The 12,749-nt window shown below is 38.2% G+C and overlaps 4 protein-coding genes across 5 annotated transcripts in view; all 4 read right to left on the bottom strand.

Moving 5' to 3' along the window:
* The window catches only part of LOAG_16779, an 8,331-nt gene extending 5,519 nt beyond the window's left edge, over nt 1-2,812 (bottom strand). Inside the window, exons 1-4 of one of the 2 annotated variants that reach the window (XM_020449434.1) lie at nt 2,718-2,812; nt 1,054-1,116; nt 682-915; nt 301-528 (exon numbers count right to left, since the gene is read on the bottom strand). In XM_020449434.1, coding sequence (XP_020307020.1) covers nt 301-528; nt 682-915; nt 1,054-1,116; nt 2,718-2,768 — 576 coding nt within the window. In that variant the 5' untranslated portion in view covers nt 2,769-2,812. Of the gene's footprint in view, nt 1-300; nt 529-681; nt 916-1,053; nt 1,117-2,216; nt 2,504-2,717 lie in introns of those variants that run through there. The other variant, XM_020449433.1, reaches the window with a different exon arrangement.
* A 757-nt stretch (nt 2,813-3,569) lies between these two features.
* On the bottom strand, nt 3,570-4,134 carry LOAG_08377 (hypothetical protein; the record flags this gene model as incomplete). The annotated part of the gene is made up of 2 exons (XM_003143909.1): nt 3,570-3,889; nt 4,062-4,134. The coding sequence occupies 2 exons, from the start codon at nt 4,132-4,134 to the stop codon at nt 3,570-3,572; spliced, it is 393 nt and encodes a 130-aa protein (XP_003143957.1).
* Nucleotides 4,135-9,915: 5,781 nt separating this feature from the next.
* Nucleotides 9,916-10,413, bottom strand: LOAG_16778 (hypothetical protein; the record flags this gene model as incomplete). The annotated part of the gene is made up of 1 exon (XM_020449432.1): nt 9,916-10,413. One exon carries the CDS (start codon nt 10,411-10,413, stop codon nt 9,916-9,918), a length of 498 nt encoding a protein of 165 aa, XP_020307019.1.
* A 1,048-nt stretch (nt 10,414-11,461) lies between these two features.
* LOAG_16777 (hypothetical protein) lies at nt 11,462-12,011 on the bottom strand (the record flags this gene model as incomplete). The annotated part of the gene is made up of 2 exons (XM_003143908.2): nt 11,462-11,524; nt 11,817-12,011. The coding sequence occupies 2 exons, from the start codon at nt 12,009-12,011 to the stop codon at nt 11,462-11,464; spliced, it is 258 nt and encodes an 85-aa protein (XP_003143956.2).
* Nucleotides 12,012-12,749: the final 738 nt, after the last annotated feature.

Raw genomic sequence — 12,749 nt, 5'->3', positions numbered from 1 at the left:
CTGGCCGATGGTCACTTCTAATTGTATCCTGTTCGATCCAATCTCCTTGATTTTTTCAACCGAAGGTCCATTGACCAATTTTTGCGAGAGAGCAACGTTTGCTCCAAGCTGTCGAACTTTGTCACGAAAATTGCGCATAACCGACATTAAAAACTGAGCCTTGTTTTGAACACCCATGAGTTTCGACTCTTTCACCTGAAATGACTTCTGTAAAAAATTTTCTTCCCAGACTTTCTTGATGAAACTCGATTATTTCACGTAAAACTATCTATTCTAAGATAACGAACATATTTTTTATACCTCTTTGATGATGAACAATGCATGTTCGAGAGGAAGGGAGCGAAGCATTTCAATTGCACGATCGTCAAGTTCTTGCGGTGACATATCAGTTGCTTCATATAATTCAATCAGTGCTACAGCGACCTTTGGCTTCACACTCTGTGCTCTCAAGCCCTTGTAAACTTCGTTCTCAACAAATTCTGCTTCTTCAGTTTCCACTAGCAAAGAATGAGCATCTTCCGTTTCACCCTAAAATGTGTACGCTCACCATCAATACGGCAGTGCAAGACTAATCAAAAATGCAATCTCGTAAACAGCTTCTTAATCATCTGCATGATTTCCACAGATATAACTTAAAGTAATGTTGTTCTTACAAGAAACACCCTCTGAAAAATAACTTACATCTCCAGATGCTTCAACTACACCGGCTGTATCCATCTTAATATCAGAATCTTCTTCCTTCACTTCATCCCCGTTAGCTGTCGTGGCTTCTTCTTCTTCCTGCTCTTGTTCTTGTTCTTGTTCTTGCTCTTGCTCTTGCTCTTGTCCTTGCTCTTGTTCTTGTTCGTGCTCCTGATCTTGTTCTTGCTCCTGCACTTCCTCTTCCTGGGTTTCAGGCTCTTCATCCAAAGCTTCCTGAAGAAATGGAAAAAAATTAAAAGGTGTAAGAGTCGAATATTTCTCTAAACAATTTAAAGCAACTATAAAGTGTGGCCAAATCCAACAAAATTGTTTGAAAACTACATCCGATTAAATTTCAAATCAAAAACTTACATCGGCCGATGTTTCCATTTTCACTTCAGTCATGGTATGATCTTCACCTGTTTTTTCTTCTTCCTGAAAAATTATTGCCTACGAATAGCGAAAAAGATGAAATCCTGTTGCAATCGTAGTTGAACCTGGGGACAATCTTAACTAATGTTCTGAAGAAGATTGCCAGATGCGCACATTTGCATAAGAAAGTTTGACAAGCAGCGCATCAATAAGCTTTAAAATAAACAAAGTTAATAACACAAAATATTGCATGCGAAGCAGCGAACACTACTAGACACTGATTCATAAATCTTTAAGCATGCTTTTCAATTAGTACTGAAAATCCCTCAAACTCAAAGACCGACCGGAGCGATGGATAAACTGCTTTTGTCACTACCCATTTTTGCAAAGATCCCAAAGTTTCCTTGCTCAATTTTGGAACCGTATGTAGAAATACTGAAAGCAATACTTGACTAGTGGAGTAAATATCTTGTGCAACTACTACACTGGTATGCAAAGCAGCGAACTTTACCGGACGCTGATTTATAAACCTTTTGGCATGTTTAAAGATTTATGAATTAGTGTTCAGTAATCTTCGTTGCTTCGCATACCAATGTAGCGATTTTTCCCCCATTTTTATTTGGTAGCAATTTAAAAATCTATAAGCAGAAAGGAATTGAAGGCGTGATCTAGGAACCGAAGAATTCAATGATACTTTCGAAAGAGCATTTCTCGCTTCCTCGACCGCATGCGTAAAAACTTACCGCCACATTACGTTCTCGAAACATATCGGCAACTTATTATGACAAACGTGCGAAAGGGAAGACAAATACAGCAAAAAAACGCATCACCTCTGCATGGAAGTGCCAATCACATCCTAAGCTGATCGAGCAGCATTACCAAGTCTATGGATTCAAAACAAAAAATCTCGCTATTTTTAAAGTCATAAACGTTCCCAAACCCCTGTGCTCTTAAATTACAGGAAAACATGAAGGATGCGCTATAATTACATAACAATCAGAAATAACGAATTTGAAAAATATGGACAGTCGATTACGAGGTATCACCAGATGTGGGGAAAGACCGAAAGTTTGAAGATTAGAATGCTTCAACACTGACAGCTTGCTTAGAAAGTGAAACTTCAAAGCAAGCCTAAAAGTTAAATAAAAGCCAAAAATTCGAACTTGTGCAATTGTAGTGGTAATTCTTCCTTCAGTTACGTTTTCTTCTCCTGCTGCAGGCGCCATAGCTTGTTCAGCATCATCTTCTGCTGACATAACAGATGCGGCAACTTGCTGTTTTCGTGGACGACCACGAGTCCCCTTCCTCTTCATCGTTGTAAGAGATGAAAGTTACGGTTTAGAAAGCGACACACACAAAACGAATGACAGTAACAGCTTGCTGATGTAAGAAAAGCCTTTGAAAACGACGGGCTGATGCACTTTTTGAACAAATCTGGCAACCCCTGGAATAGTATAAAAGAGACGTGCGCGAAGCACATGAACGTATGCCCATTAGGTGCATGCGCGAACACTCAGAGAAAGAGTGAGTGCAGTTCACGACGCACACAACGTAACGCATATCGGAACGAAAAACACTCGATCAATGAGAACAAGAAAGAACACATTCCGGCAAGTTACTGCGAAACCTGAAATCTATGGAAACTGCCTGGAGGAATCTTTTACCTGCAAGTAGCACCAAGACGAACCACTCATGGGAACATCCACCGTACCCATGATTTGCCCAGGAACAACTCTCACCCACAACAAGAGAACATCGCCTATCCCACCCCTTACGCGAAAAAAAGTGATGAGTCACCACGCATGCGCGGCGCGTCGCCTAACTCTCTGCAACCGAAGAAGAAGTCGCGTTGTACGACTGCGGTCAGACCTCTGCGCAAATTTCCGTCTCATCTTTATTAATATTTGTTGCTCAGCTTTCAGTATATAGGTAGTATTCGATGGATTGCGTGATGCATTTTGCACTCTTCATTTCACTGTATTACTTATTCTATCTTGCTCTTATCCTAGTTTGGAAACAACTTGCTTTTGTCCTTTATTTCACAACCCTTTCGACTGATGGAAATCCTAACTAATACTCGTGGAAATTCTCACCAGTGCCTCATGCTCGATTTCCTTACCGTTTCTGCATGATCCGCTACATGTCACAATATTGGTGACTAAACTAAGTAGGAATTTGAACGCTGGAGCAATTTGCAGGGACAAATGTATGCAATAAATTCCGCATACAGAATATAAGAATATGAAGCGATACGCGAAGGAAACTTTGCGTAAAAAGAAGGGCAAGAAATTGGCAAGACATAGAGGAAAGGTCATTGTATGATCTCAACTTATTGAAAGCCAGTGTGAAATAATAGGTACTGGGACAACTGCTGGAAAATAATGCTGTTGTGGTAAAGAATTCCCAGAGGTTGTAACCTCGAAAGAAATAGCTCGCGTATATGGGATAAGTGTGTCGTGAGAATTGCAAATTCAGTGCGTGCTTTCTTCTTTCTAGTGCTGTTTTTTATGAGCCATTTATGTGTTATCTTCATCTCGATTACGAGTGCTTCCCTGATAAGACGCTCTTAAGCATTGCATCACTCCTGGAGTGATATATGTGAGTAATAAAAAGTCACATGCGTTCTTGTCATAACCAGGTCTTTTGATACTGTTTAAATCATCATTTTTAAATACGGCAATAATAATTGTTCTGCTTCTCTTCCAACAACAATTGCTTAATTCAGAATTCGAATCATTTACTGATAACTTCTGTGGCATATCATCATTGGAAAGTGCCAGTTTCACTGATTCCTTCTCACACATCCACTGATTGCTTTCCGCTCTTGGAATATCGTCTAGAAGGTTCGCCAGTACAGTTCATATCTTCTGCTCGCTGTCCTACATCTTTCATATGAAGATCGATTTTGGTTAAATCTGGTTAACATCCACACCAATTAATCTTTGAATGACTCATATTAATTGAGATGAATCATGAAAATGGTTGTCGACTTTGCTTTTAATAATTACCCCCCTCCTCCCCCTCCCCCCATAGATCTTGTCTCGGTACTGCAACGGATTGGATTACACTCACTGTTTTCATTTTTTGTTTTGGATTCATCCTAAATATAATGTTTATTTTTAGTCCAATAACTTTATACATGCAAATAACTATTTCATTTAGCTGACCACATGCTTACATGCTTGGCTAGCATTTAGCTCTCGTCTCTGTGTTGAATCCTCACTTCTAGCTTACAGTAAACTGGAACTTACTTTTCGGATCAATTTGCAGTTGATATATTCTGTTCTTTCTAAAATGACCTGCACTTATCATCTGCACTTTGCTTGTTCTAAAATGATCTGCACTTAGCAAGTTGCCTGGCTTAATTGATGAAGATGAGGATCGGCCCAAAAGAATACGGTCTGTAGGAACGTCTCAAGATGAATGATAGATTTGATTTTTTTCCTTTTTTTTTGCTATAAAAAGTAAAAAGTTTTCCATTCTTCATCTGTTTTCCTCTATTTGAACGATACACTTCAATGCACACTTAGGCAGCCATAAAAAAGAGCAGTGCTGGGAACGAAGGATCTGGCTTAGCTGAAAAGGACACCCTGGAGTAGACAAAAGGCATATTAATTCTACTACTCCATTTATTAGATGCTCCCTTAATTAGATGCCTTTTTAAGGCATCCAAATGTTCAATATCCTCAAGGCCTTTGCAATTCTTAAGCCGATGAGTAAAATTCATTTCCTTCTTCATTTGAAATGGCATTTAAGTATAGATTGTTCTCCAGCTAGTCATGCCTCGTGTTTGCACGCTACCAGTCTATTAGCTACAATGGCATAGAGTAAAGATCCTGATTTTTAGTTCTTTCTCAAAAACACCCTTGGTTTTGACCAGCGACTTTTTTGTATCACAAACTGCAAATTAAAATTCGTTAAGTTGAGAAGCAAATTATTTACACGGTAGTATCTTTCATAGATTACAACACAAAAAGCTAACAAATGCATCCTATCTTGATTTAAATGCGATATTTGCTCGTCACCACAAATTTGCTGGGTAACGTAAAACGAATGACAGGTATACCATTTATTGTTCTCATAAAAAGGAATCAAGTCAGCATTTGTCTTCTCTATATCCTCCAATAATCTTCAGTTATTTTGTTGGAAAATTACTTTCAAAGAAACAGAAATCTGCTAGTTTCTCTTTTTCCATTTAATGTATTCAACGATTATGTCTTTTTTTACTTTATGCTTTTACAATGTTCCAATTATTAGTTAGCGCTGTTGAAAAAAAGTCTTGGATCAGCTTTTCTTACAGATATTTGGTATTTCTAAATTGGCAATTATCCGGGTTTAGTTCTTAGGTTGCTTCAGGAGAAAAAAGTGGATTTAAAAATGAACATATAATTAAATCTTGCTAGCCCGAACACTTTTTCAATGCATAGCTAATGTCTTCCATTTCATCGCACTTCTTTTTTCTGGAACTTTCAGTCTTTTTTCTTTGCTTTCCATTTTTCTCTCTTCCCTATTTTTTTCTAAATACTCTAATATCCACTCTGTTCTTTTTCCAATAATTTCTTCCACTATTCAAAAATTCCCGAAAATTTTAGGAAAGTGAAAAATTACACCTTCTAATGCGTGTTTAAATAACGATTACTTATTTTTCAATTTTTAATCTTTTTGAGTTTGTCAAGGGCGAGGAACACTGTAATTTTATCTGATAGCTACTATCACTTGAACATCCAAGTTTTATCTTTTGCTAGGTAATATAATTCCCGTCTTTCCTAAAGAAATGAGCGAGAACTTCCAGATAAGTCGAAGAAATGCAAGTAGAATGTCCAATCTTCATGACCGTGAAATATGAGGTTGCTGTCGACTGCTAACACTGCAAACGCCTTCAACATTCTTCGAATAGCTTGATTGGTTATTATTCAGTTCATTCCCAAACCCTTTTAAATTTTCCTTCAAATTCTTTCAAAAATAACTGAGACCTAAATGTGAAAATCAGATGTTCAATTGATTTGTTTCGAAGACGCATGAAACTTTCCTTCCTTTGAAATTGTTGGGATAGAAAGGATTAAGTGCAAAAATGAGCAGGTAGTGTGATACAATGGTAATTAATTGTGGTAATTGTCATCGGGAAAACCGGTTCACTCTAGCGGGAAGCTTCTGAACACACAAGATTGAGGATTTTTACGACCTTGAATAATGGGGTTATAAATCTCTCGTCAACTCATTCCTTATTTTAAAATTATTGTTAATAGAATATATTTATGTAATTTCACCGACGCATTTTGATTATGAAATGTTGATATGTGTTGCTGATAGGATTCAGTCAGTACGACAAAACATTATATTTATGCCTTTTCTCTTTCTAACACCAGAATGTTGCAATCTGATTTGATTCGTTCAATTCTGATTCAGTTAATCAGTTATAACTTGGTAGAGAAAACAGTGTAGAAGTCCGTCTATCAGATGTTCTTTTGTTCTTCTGCAGGACACTTTAATCTTCACAACCGTTTGGGACTAATTCCGGCGAAATCTCTTCCATTTCTTCTCTCGTCTCTTCTTGACTTAAATACGATTTCCTTCGTTTTTATGAAGAAACTGATCGACGGCAATGATGCATTTAATCAAAAATGTCTCCTACGCAATAAACAACGAGCTCAGAAGGACGCTTCCTCTTTGCTTCTTCCATGGTCACATAATTATCGTTCCTTTCTAGGCATTTGGTTACTTTTTTTCCAGATGTTTAAATTATTAGGATTACCGTTAGTACGAAGATGTAAGGATGCGTCGGCAATTTTAAAGTTATCGAAGGCTTGCGATAACTATTTGTATTCATAGCGTATAGTTTGACTGTTTGAATTAATCCAAGAGGGTATCTGGTCATGTCTGTTTCTTTTTGGCACCATGAGTACCTTAACAGAGCTTTGAAAAACCATCTTTAATTCAAGAGATTAAAGAAGATTCCATTGCTGGCGTAACCATTTTCTCCTAGCTGGTTTAAAAAAATTTCCTCTAGGAGGATGGTCAAAAAGAAAGTAACAAGACATTATCGTCCTTAAAACTTATGAGCTTTTTCCTCGAAAAGGCAACTATATACGTCTCTGTTTGCTATAACTTTTGTCAATCATAACACGACCATATAGTGGTTTTCAACATTTTTTTGGCCATGGGCTACTTTGGCATTTTATTTGTAACAGGGAGCACAAAGTTCAAAACAGCAAATTCCATTGATTCGAAGGTAAACTGTAATGAAAACTTTTAACTTATTACTTTATCAAACACTGATAAGGACAGTCTCCGCCTGTTTTCTACTCACACGCCGGTGCCTTCACGGATCACCGGTTGAAAACCACTGTAGTCATTGCATGCTGTCTGAACCGTTCCGCTCATCATCGGTCAGTTTCAGCTAGTTCACATCAAAATTGTCTGGTTGCTAAGAAGTCTATTTTTCATTTATCTATATTAGCTAAGTTTTTCCCATTTGGTTGGAAGATCACATGAAAATATGCAAGAATTTCTGAAATATCTATGTTTATTAAATTCAAATCAGCCAGAAATGTAGCAGGAGCATTGTGTAACGGAGCATTGTGTAACTCCAAAGATAGCGATTGCTAAGCGCTTGCTCTTATTTCTTCGATCCTCTTGAAGTTATTGGCTGCTGTACTGTGACATATGCACCAAACTTTATAAACAATTAAAAAACTCTCGCTTTGAGTATCGTAATGTCTTGTCTTCCGTAGACTAATTATATACTTTAAAAAATTTCCTTCCACACAGATTAATTCAAAACGTTTGCATTCGAAATCATTATTTGTTTCATGTGCTGCTTTAGAATCTTCAAATTAAACTATATGAATGAAATTGTGATTTGCCTGGTCTGGAAGTTGCTCTGTTTATAATCGCTCTAAATATTAGCAGTATTCTGAACAGAGCACTGATAATCTATAAATTATTATAGATGTTGCTTTTTTCATTCAATACGACAAACAAATACCACACTTAGCTTTTTCGTCGTAGGCACCAATAAGTAAATCCGATATTTATTTCTTAGCCCTCCGTTTGTTACTAATATGCTCCGTAAAAGATACCTAATATTCATTTGGTTCATCATTTGGCTGCTTTCCTCTTGGTGAGGAATTTCTTTAACTTCCCATGCCATACCTTTTTGTCGCTTCATGTTTGCTTTTTTGTATCCCACTCGATTATTATCTTCATGCTTTCATTGATGGTATAGTTATAGTTATCTTATAAGTGACTTCTGATCCCATCCAGTAAGAGAGGAAGTCGTCATTTGATGACAGTAGAGCTGTAAGAGAATATCCGCCCATTCTTCGGGCATGAACACATCTTGGAGTAGTAGAAATAAATGGGAAGCAAAACGAGAAGAATCAATAATCCTGAGGAAAATATAGTTCAATTTGTTCCCTGTTCAAAATTACCTTATTTATGAAAAGTCTATAAAAAGAGTGCATGCATTCTCGGGAGATCGGACTGAAAAGGAGAAGAGGAGTAAACACGTGCCGCATGCATTTGCACAATTAATTATGTTTTTTTACAAACAAAACAGAAAGTCATTAATTTTGGAACGGTTGAAAGAGTTGCCTTACGATCTCGTCGGAAAGTAATGTCAAAGTGGGATGAAATGGTTGCTCCTTTATAAGCCAAAAAATGAGTTGGTTGCTTGATGGCCTTGGCTTCTTGAAAAGAGTGACGAGGAGCAGTGAATCACCCCACACGTTCAGATTATTGAAGCCTTTTACTCCTCACAATCGTTCATTTCCACAGGTTTCTGTCTCTAAATGACATCATGCGTACTCTCAAATTTGACTCAGAAAAATTAGCCGAGGAGATATTAATCTGGATTACTTTTTCTAAACCGGAAACGGCAATACCTCTGTGATGCAAGCTCCTTTGTGCGGTTCAGTTTGTTTTTGCCGTTATTGAAAGCGATTAGTTAACAGTGCGTCAAATATTATCTTCAAATATTCAAGATTTTTTTTTCCCCATTCAAAGGTCATTTTTGTTATCACATGCAAAACAAAAGAAGCTCACAAATATGATTGACATTTTGTTTAAAATGCTGGGAATCTCCCTACTCTTACATAATTTGAAAGCACATCATAACTCTTGCTAATGATAATCGTCGTCTTCTCCTTCCGCTTTCAGATCCTTCGATCAGTGACTGATTTCTGATCATATTCATCACCACATTTATTTAATACAATTTATCAATAAGCTGTCATAGCTGGTTGGCATTATATCAATTCCATGTTGGCATTATTCCTAAGAGCCGTTCCGCTCAACATGTAAGTGCACGGGATTCAGTGATTCACTCTACGGTCTCTTATCATTCAAATTGTTATGGTGTGCCACGCTGCCATTAATTCATTTTAAAAACTAGAGTTTCTTGTATAGAAGTAATACCTTCAAAGGGCAGTTTGAGCAGCATCTTCAGGCGGTTATTCCGAGCCGTTACATAAGTCGAATCAACTATGTCTCTTGCTTAGTCATCAACGAATATTTATTTTGGGAATGGATGTAAATTATAAACGAGATCTGTATGTGTACACACCCTCATATCAACAATTAATGGAGTAAGACATTTGGAGATAGATAGAAAGGGAGTGGGTAGACCAAGCCTTCATTTAATCAAACCTCTTCCAATGAAATTCGAATCAGTAGACATTCTTCAATGAGCAAAGAGATAGATCAGTTGACACACTGACGAATAGAGGAAATTTTGGAAGACTGTCTCCGTCGGATGATTAGCTGACTGACTTCCCGTTGCTAAGCAAGCGGGTTTTCATCTGCCAGAGCTGAACATCACTAACTCTGGACTCGATCTCTTCTACCCACATTCGTCTGCTTAGTCTATCTATCACCTCTCCTGTCCCTTCCCATCCCACAGTGGATACTCACTGCAATCTTCAAAATGATGCCTCTTTCTCCTCCTTTTGCTGTTGCTGCTTTTACTGCTGCCTCTGCGGTCAGAGGTCGACTGGCCAAGCACAAATAGAAATGAAGTGTGCTTGAAATGGGAGGCAGGACAGCGACCCACTTTAGGAACTCAGTGGAAAAGAAATGGACGACGAAGCTGGACAGACATGTGGGATGCCACTGTCCGGTAAGAAGGGAAAAAGGATGGGGTGGGGTCCAATCTTGTAGTGGCAATGAGAATATGCGTTGTTTGGATGGGTTCGGTTTCCGTGGTGCAATTATCTTCGCCCTTCCCTTCGCCTCCTGTCGTCGCTGAGATGCTCTTACGGGTGGATGCCTCTTCATCGCAGTGGTATTGTTACGCTGGTGCATTGCAGGCTTCCGTCCATACTTATTCCAGTTCAAGCTGGAATTTGTCGGCGTTGGTAACATGCACCATGCAGCCAAAAGTGGTTGCTAGAGAAGTCAGAGAGGAGGTACCTTTAACCTGCAGTTCGTGGCTTTTTCCACCATACTACCGCTAAACCATCTTGCCTTTACTCCATCGATGGATGCATCGATGAGTCCAAAGATCTGACCTATCTGCCCTACTCTGTCTTGGCTTATTTAAAGCTTCAGACAGCATATCACGACGCTGCTCATTCTTTATGAAGCTGATACTCTTCAAAAGCTAATACTTCTGCCCTATTCCTATCCACCATACATTTACTTGAAGTGATATCATCATCATCCTTTTATTTGTATGGTTCTACCGCAACAGACAAACTGCGCATTAGCTCGCATTCCGCCTCTGTTCCATTCTTGACTTTTCTCTTCGCTTTTGCTTTGCAGCACTTTGAAATATTTCATTATCATTCCGCTACCAACCCTTCATGTTATGCCCACAATACCAACCGAACAGATGATGTAGTAGAAGAGAGTTGTCCCCGGGGAACAAGCAGGAGATCTCGTTACTCTTCATTACCATATAATGCTTAGAGGAAGGAAGTAAGCTGGCCAGAAGATGTCTTTATCATCATTGCATGCGAATTACCCGAGAGTGACACATCACCACACTCTCTTTCGTCCTATTACTGCTCCAACTCCCATGTCCCTCTTCCAGTATTCGTCTTCCTTTTCCTCCTTCCATTACCATCGCTGCCAGGTCATTGATGAGTCATCATCACGTCACCAGTTCTTCAGATCATTCTTCTATTGACTGTCCGTATCTTTCATCTCTTTGCAATTCGTATGGAAAGTCAAACTGCTGGTACTAGCCTAAAACTATCCCAGAAATCAATTAGAGTGGGTGTCGCTGTTACTGATCATTCTTATTGAACGTGGAAGTATTTTGGACATTCTGCTATCTTCCATTGATCTATTCTGATGTGGTAGTGATATGATACATACGGCTTGTGGACATCACAGCTCCTTATGCATCTTTGTCTCATGAATAAGAAATTATATTAAGAAATTATATTTAATTGGTGATCATCCATAATTACGCCTCCACCTCCTCACCCTTCGTTGGTTTATTGTAAGATGGAGGAAAAGTATCCTGATCCTTGAACAAGTGCTGGTTCCACTTAGGACTGCTTGCAGAAAGTTCGCGATTGCCACCGATGAATCATCGCAGTACTGTTTATGAGATTTACTGATATACGTTATCATTCTCCTGACCAATCACTGGCTGGATTATCGGTTGTGTAACGGAAAGGAGTTGCTTGCTTCCTTTTGTTTTGTACACCTATTCATGTCCATTTTATTTCTGATAGAGGAACAATTTGAGGATTAGTTTGTTTGGTATATTGGTAATTATTTTAATTTAGTGCTCAGTTAGAGCTTATTTTGCTTACATTAGCAACGTTAATGAGTGCAACGCGAATCGAATGATCTTGACAGTACTTTGGAATGGCAACCAAAATATTTGATATTGCGTTATGAGCTCCCCATGAGATTTCAGGATTTCTCGGTACTCTTATAGTACGTATTATCCATCGTCCTCCCGTAGATGTTATCGCTAAGACCGTGTTCATCTTTTTGTACGTCATCTACAATTGCTTTTCTGATTTTTATTTTTTATTTATTCGTTGTTCAGCATTTTATGGAATTTTCTATGTTTTATAACAGGCAGTATTTATTACTGTGAGCGATTTTTTGCAGGTTCTCTGCAGAGTTGAGGTCAAATACGAATAACTGCAGCAGCACAACACTTGGACTTAGGGAGGGAAGCTATGCAAAATTGGAAGGGATTTTTGCTTTTGTCAGGAATTTTATGAAGAAGGGGACTTCATGACGACGACATTAATTCTTGACTTGATTCTAAACAATCAGGAGACTCTCATAAATTCCTATAAATTGAGGGGTCTGTTTTGGAATGCAGCAGGATATTACACCAGGTGGCGATAAATGGTGCAGTCCTTTGTCTTTTAAGAACATTGCGTTCTCAGCTATGACATTCATAATATCCTCTTCTACTTCATAGATCGATTTTGTAAACTGGATTCAATTTTATTTCCCCACAACTTTCATTTCCATATTTTTTTGGGAAGAAAAAGGAACCAACAGTGTATGGCATTTCAGGAATGTTGCTTTACATTGTACAATGCTATGTAAACATATCCTTCCCACTGACCGATTAAATGATCAACATTTAGCCTTTGATTATGCGAGATAAATTCATTTGTGAGGACTTTTTCGAGTATCTATGCTCTATATAGTAGTAGTAGTAGTAGTAGTAGTAGTAGTAGTAGTAGTAGTAGTAGTAGTAGTAGTAGTAGTAGTAGTAG

The sequence above is a fragment of the Loa loa genome, assembly GCF_000183805.2.
Source record: "Loa loa unplaced genomic scaffold supercont3.19, whole genome shotgun sequence".
Classification (NCBI taxonomy): domain Eukaryota; kingdom Metazoa; phylum Nematoda; class Chromadorea; order Rhabditida; family Onchocercidae; genus Loa; species Loa loa.
Note: the sequence above shows the minus strand (reverse complement) of the source record. Positions and strands in the feature narration are given on the sequence as shown.